This window comes from Equus asinus, chromosome X (genome assembly GCF_041296235.1).
Source record: "Equus asinus isolate D_3611 breed Donkey chromosome X, EquAss-T2T_v2, whole genome shotgun sequence".
Classification (NCBI taxonomy): domain Eukaryota; kingdom Metazoa; phylum Chordata; class Mammalia; order Perissodactyla; family Equidae; genus Equus; species Equus asinus.
Genome location: NC_091820.1, coordinates 124,275,646 through 124,282,146, shown reverse-complemented (window position 1 = coordinate 124,282,146; position 6,501 = coordinate 124,275,646). Strand labels below are relative to the sequence as shown.

General features: G+C 47.6%; 1 protein-coding gene across 2 annotated transcripts; it reads left to right on the top strand.

The window, feature by feature from the left end:
- Positions 1-500: 500 nt before the first annotated feature.
- On the top strand, positions 501-6,022 carry LOC123282715 (integrator complex subunit 6-like). Of its 2 annotated transcripts, XM_044764227.2 has the most exons (4): positions 501-2,067; positions 4,354-4,728; positions 5,089-5,182; positions 5,563-6,020. In XM_044764227.2, exons 1-4 carry the CDS (start codon positions 1,917-1,919, stop codon positions 5,633-5,635), a joined length of 693 nt encoding a protein of 230 aa, XP_044620162.2. In that variant the 5' UTR covers positions 501-1,916; the 3' UTR covers positions 5,636-6,020. The 2 variants fall into 2 exon arrangements, with proteins under 2 accessions (XP_044620162.2, XP_070359109.1); XM_070503008.1 differs by having other exon boundaries at positions 5,089-6,022.
- The last annotated feature ends 479 nt before the right edge of the window (positions 6,023-6,501 follow it).

The following is a 6,501-nucleotide window of genomic DNA, read 5'->3' as shown; positions in this document are numbered from 1 at the left end:
CGGAGCATCTGGAGAGGGCTCCTCCCCGTCAAGAGAGTAATGCAGGTCAACCTAGAAGACATTATACTTTCAGCTCTCTGTTTCAAGAGGACACGCAGGTAGGAGAACTGTTTCTATTTCTGCCCAAATTGTGATATTCTTGGCATAATTACTTTCTTCTTCAAAGGAGAATATAAATCTTATGCTTCACTTCTATGTACCTAAAAGACAAAATACAACACAGAGATTCTTTTTCTTTTAAAGACTTTATTTTTTTCCTCTTTTTCTCCCCAAAGCCCCCCGGTACATAGTTGTATATTCTTCGTTGTGGGTCCTTCTAGGTGTGGTATGTGGGACGCTGCCTCAGCGTGGTTTGATGAACAGTGCCATGTTCACGCCCAGGATTCGAACCAACGAAACACTGGCCCGCTTGCAGCGGAGCACGCGAACTTAACCACTCAGCCACGGGGCCAGCCCCAACACAGAGATTCTTATGTGAACAGAAAGTAGGAGGCTTCTGATCCAGGAGTGTTGGTGGAACAGAAATAATAGTTGCCGTTTATTGCACTCGGAGCTGGTGACTTAAATGATCACATTTAATGCTCACAACTGTTCTGCAGATGAGTATTACTCCCTGCCCTTTCTTAAGCAGAAATCAAGGCTGACAGTGGCCCAATGCTTTGCCCTGAGGGACACACCTGACAGGAGCCAGGATTTGACCCACATCTTTCTGGCTCCAGAGTCTGTATTCTTTCCCACCCCCCACAGTAACTCCTTGCTATCGAGATTACAGTCTACTTCCTCTGTTTCCATTATTCCAGTCACACGCTCTCCATCTACACAATGACTTAGTGTTCCTCTTGCAGCATGAAGCGCTAGGTGATGTTGCCATAATTGGATTGTCTAACGGACATCTTAATGTGAGATGTGTGTTGTGTGTGTGAGGGAGACATGCTGACTCGACCATTGAAGCATGAAGACAAAGGGGATTCGACCTGAACTCGCGGAGGAGATCATTGGTATGAAGGCACAGAACATGCAGTAATCTCTTCTGCAGCAAACTCAGACAAAGTTATTCCACCTGACCCCAAAACTCCTCAAGTAATTGGAGTTTTTCTTAATTTTCTGTGCCTTGGTTTCCTCATTTTTAACAATGGAGATCATGACGCTAACTCATAGGGCTTGGTGGAGGATCGAATTAGCACATGTAAAGCATTTAGCACAGTACCTGGGGAGAGTCAGTGCCTAATGAAAATGTCTTCACCCATTCTGGGCTCCCATTTTCTGGGAAATGCACACGCTTTGGGAAAATACTTTTATCACCACTGTATTCAGATCATGTACGGGCACATTCTTGGGTTATCCTTGGGTGGTAACAGCTCTTAGCTAACCTATTATACCCTTGATTTCAAGTTTTGTCTACCACCAACCCTGAAAAGCACTCCCTACACCCACCTGGCCCCAAGGATGACATTATTAGAACTTCCATAAGGTCAGAGGTGGGGAGATTTACATTTGCAATCTATCCTGCCTTTCACCATCTACACGTGTCATTGAATAAAGTGTTAATCAGTATTTGTTCATACTTAAAGCACAAAAGGACCAAAGAGGCGTTTTCTTTTTGTTCTCCCCCAGCGAGGGCTGAAGCAAAATGGTGTCTACTTGTCTAAAGAGAGGACCACATGTTTATCGCTTTGGTTGAGGAGAGCCACTCATTCCCCAGCGTTGTTAGTAATCACGGTTTTACCGTGTGCGGATTCGGACCACACCTTGTTTTCTACCTCCTCCTTATTTCACTTAGACCAGATTAAAACTGGACTGCATTTTCTGAGAACAGAGGGTGTGCTGGTTGATGGGAAATCTGTGGCCCATGATTAAATCTTATACTGATGGCCTAAATGCATGGCTGTGTGTGCATGTGAAGACTGCTTTTTCCGATGATTAGATTTTGTCTTGAATGGAATGCATTCACTGATGTTTTTCAGCAAAGGAGGAATGACGAAGCAGAGCAGTTTGCAGCAGGGCAGCAGAAAAGAAAGAAACGTCCTAGAGAACCCAAGAGCCGTTCGTCATCTGAGGAAATGCAGAGTATGTCACCATGGTTAAGCAAACAGGAAGGGGGGGACCCCATCTCTAGGGCTCAGCCCTGTCAAGGGAAGTTTGCTGTCATGGCCTTGAGGGTAGACAGATAGGAGCATGTTTGCAAGTGGAGGGACAAGGCTCTAGTTAGCTCCAACCATTTGGAGTTCTTGTAAGAGTCAGAATAAAGCAGGTTCCTGAGGCAAAAGGAGCTGATGGGCTCCACAAGAGGACAGGTGCGCACTGGCTCGCTGCTCATCATCACCTCCTGTTCGAGTTCTCACCTTGTGCCGCGTGGCTTCCTCACACGATAGGCCAAAGAAGCTGTTAGCATCAGGGTCACCAGTGTCTGCTGCACTTTCCCATTAATTTCTCAGTGGCATGAGATATGCTTGCTCACTCCCTCCTCCAGGGAAGTCTGCTGGCCTTCCTGAACACCACATTCTCCTGGACTCCTTACCCCCTTCCTAGGGACTCTGTTTGCGTCTCCATTTTCTCTTTTTTCCTCTCCTTTCCCACCTCTGAATATTGCAGGGACCCAAAGCTGGATATTGGGCCTTATCTCTTCAATCCACTGTCTCCCTAGGTGATCCCACCCAGTCTCAGACCTTTAAATGTGATTCACACCACGAGAACGCTCACCTTTACACCTCTAGACCACACCTTGCTCTGGACCTTCAGACTGAAATACAACTGTGTGTGTGTCTCCAATGGGTGTCTACTCATGTCTAAAATACAACTGGTTCTACGGGTTTGATCTTCTGAACATCCCCCCTCTTCAAAAAGCCTCGACTTTCAGCCTTCTCTGTCTCAGCTAACAGCATCCCCAAAGGTGTAAGAACCTGCTGCCTGTGGGCATCGGGGCCTGGGAGCGTCAAGAAACCCCAGTATTTAGAGTTTGCACATATCCACAGTGTAACTAGTCCCACCATGGCCTAGTTGCAGCTGGCAACATGAGGTCACCGAACCACAATCAGGAAACATTGGCCACACTCCACACTTGTGAGCAGTTGCCAAACACCTGCACACAGCTGGGACTATTATCCACCCAGTAGTTCAGGCCAACATGCCTAGATTCACTCTTGATGCCTCTTATTATTCTTTGATTATTCTCTGACTTCCAACCCCTTAGTAATTTGTTGCCCAATATCAATCCTGCACCCCACCGTTTCTCTCTCTCTCTCCAGTCGAGGCTGCCATCATCTGTCACCAAGCTACTCCAATAGCTTCTTACCTGATTTCCCTGCTTCCCATCATCACCTCCTCTAAACCATTTTTTGCCCTGCAGCGAGTGATAGTGTCGCCATAGAAATCAGATCACGCCATGTCCATCCTGAAAACCCGTCATCCACTTTCCTATTCTCAGAACAGAATCTGGACTCCCCACTGCGGTCTGTAAGCTCTGCACGACCTGGCCCTTCCATCCTCTCCTAACTCATGTCCTGTGGGTCTCCTCCTTGCTCTCTTTGCCTCTGTCCTTTGCTCTGTGGTCCTGGCTCGTCCTCTCCTGCGGGCCCTGCACTCATTCCACAGCCTGGAACTCTTCCTCTGCCTGTGCCCAGGCCGGCTCTGTCTCCTCCTCCAGGCTCCGCCCAAAGGACACCTCCCCGGAAGGCCCTGCTGGACCACGCGGTCCATAGAGGCTCCCTCTCCTGCTGTCTGTCACATCCCCGCTTACTTCTTCCCTAACACGGATTCAGACTGTAATGATCTTGCTTGCTCCTTGGGCACTTCCTCTCTGACATCCCCATGCGAATGTGAGTCGCCAAAGACTAGGGATCGTTTCTGTCTGTCTTGTTCCGAGCCCATCCCCCAGCTCCTGGCACTGTGCCTGGCACAGAGATGAGGAAGTGAAATAGAGGTGTCAGGCTTTGAGTAAATAAAATTTACTTTTCTGAGACAGCAAAGAGTGACGAGGAGGGTCATATACTGCCAGAGATTTTGGTCGATGCTGAGCGACTATTAGACCTCTTGACATCGAGACTTTCACCTTGTCAACTTGTAAAGGGCACCAAGGAGACATTAAATCCTGAGTGCCAGGGCTCTGTGAAGGTTGCTTAGTTAATTATACTGTCCAACTAGGTGTCTCTATATATCACAGGGCCAGGAGAGAGAGAGTGGTTTATTGTGTGAGCTTTCCCAAGCCCTGTTTGCAGCATCTGATATGTCCAGGTGGTAGCCCCTCCAGCTTTATGAGATAAATAATATCCTCAAAACTGTGGAGCACAGCAATGGCCCTGTGGGCAGGGTAGCATGCAACTACCTCACAGCTCAATCTCTTAATTTGATTCCCAGATGCTATTGTCACTCACAAAGTCCATGCCAAGAAGACGAAATGGACTCAAACCCCACCAGATGGCTTCATGTCGAACTCTGCTGCACCAGAGCAGATGAATATGGCGGGAGATGGGGTTCCACCCAACCGATGGGATTCTCTCTCTGATGATGTCGCTGGGCTCAGGAAAGATGGCCTGGCTCACAAGCCTGGTAGTGATGCCCTTGCAGGAGGAAGCAAAACCTGCAGCACCTCTGGAGGTGACCGAAAAGTCACAGCCACGTCTTCAGAGGGAACTGTGCCAAATACGTCGCAAATAAGTCCTGCTATGGCACAGAAAATTAATTATAATATAAAGTATGAATTAAGGAAGGAAGTTCGGAAGTTTGGACGAAGTAAGTCTGTGAAAGCCATAGGTACTTTCTCTCTCTCTAGGTTTTAGAATAGATTCAACCCACCTCTTCAACTTCTCCTTTGGTCGAATTGGGTTCTTTTTAATGCTTTAGGACGGTTTGTCTTTAGTGTTGTCTGAAAATTCCTAATACACCTCTGAACAGTTTTTGCTTTGCTTGGTTAGTGTTGGCCGTAGTTTATTAGTAGGTCTGTGCAGGTGTTGTGAATTGAGGGTTTAAAACACCTCAGTATGTAACATCCTAGCCCACGAAGATGAGGACTGAGGCAGTAGATGCTTTCAGATTGAGATCTACAGCATCTTCCTACGTGTAGACATACTGACTTCTTTTCCTTCTCGTCAGAGTATGAAAGAATTTTCACTTTGCTTGAAGGAGTCCAAGGCCCTCCTGCAGTCAAGAAGCAGTTTGTTGACTTTACCATCCAGGAGGCCGCGAGGTGGGTGTCAAGAAGAGCTCTCCCATCTTTTCCAGCAGCTGTGCCCAGTGCTGACCGGGGTGGGAGCAGGCCCTGCCTTGTGTTTCCCAAACTCTGGCCCTCCCTCCTGGTTCATGCAATTTCCGTCGGCATTTACGTGGATATTCTGGAGTCTAGCTCGTTCTCGCAAGCCCATGGAACTTTCCTGGCTCCCCACAGTCTGGGCTGTGCATGGGCCTCATTGACACTCCTGGTATTTTGCTAGACCCTATCTCTCCATGAGGATGCATTTTCTGTTCCCATGTAGATTGTAGGCTCTATTTTTGTAGCCACCACCACTCCGTCCACATCATCGATGCTTTCAATATCTTCTGGTTAATTAAACGTCTCTTTATTTTCAGGTTTAAGAGAGTAGTCTTAATTCAGCAACTTGAGAAGGTACTGGAAACAATCCCACCTTCTCAACAAAGTTAATCACAAGGAAAACAGATAACTGTGTCCTTGCAGAGACCAAAGAGAAGCAAGGACACATTTTCTATGCTGTGTGGTGGAATCAGATCTTGCGAAGCCTGCTTGAAAGCTGCAGTCAAGAGAATTGCCTTCTGCAGGCTGAAAAAAGGCAGTAGACCCTTGCCATTTTGTCATTCTCTGTCAGTAAAAGCTGGTAAATAAGAATTTCCCGAGACAGTCTAATTTGTTGTGTGTTTGTTTCCTGGTTGGTTTGTTTTCCTCCCTGAAGAGAGGGATGTTCTTAACTCATGAAGCTAAAGGATATGACAGCCCTGGTTCCTGCAGCAGGTCCCTGGGTGGAGCTGGGCTGTATGGCTGCTTTCTTCCACTACCCATTTCTTATTCCTTTTCCCTGAGACAGCACCTCAGCTGGTCATGGTTCTTCGCCTTTCAGGATGACTCAGACCTTAATTGCTGAAGGGTCTGGGCCATTAGATGTCCTGCCTTAAATTGGTTGTTGTCATTTCCCACTAACTTTAATCACAAAACATGAGAGTAGTAAGAAGCTCAATAGATGTATCGGACACGCTTCTCCTTAGCTCCCCGTGTAACAGGGGCCCAAATTCCCTCTGATTATCAGGTTCCCTCCCCCCAGCCAGCATGGGACCCCCTTCTGTGCCTCTCGATTGAAGGGATGAAGAGCCCAAAATGGCCAGCTGGCAGTTTCCATTCCCTTTCGATGGAATCACTGTGTGTTCTTTGGTGACAGCATCTATCCCTTTGGAACGAAGGCCTCTGGTTCAGCAAGGCCTGCAGCGATGGCGATGGCAAGCACATTGGGCAGTGCACCTCTAGGGGTAAGTCGTGAGAGAGGCACTTCTGTTTCCACG

Excerpts from the sequence above, each read along its gene's own strand:
- LOC123282715 (XM_070503008.1), top strand. The coding sequence starts at position 1,917 with ATGATTAGATTTTGTCTTGAATGGAATGCATTCACTGATGTTTTTCAG. Across the intron at positions 2,068-4,353 it reads GTCATCTGAGGAAATGCAGA|ATGCTATTGTCACTCACAAA; the intron begins GTATGTCACCAT and ends TTTGATTCCCAG. Across the intron at positions 4,729-5,088 it reads AGTTCGGAAGTTTGGACGAA|AGTATGAAAGAATTTTCACT; the intron begins GTAAGTCTGTGA and ends CCTTCTCGTCAG.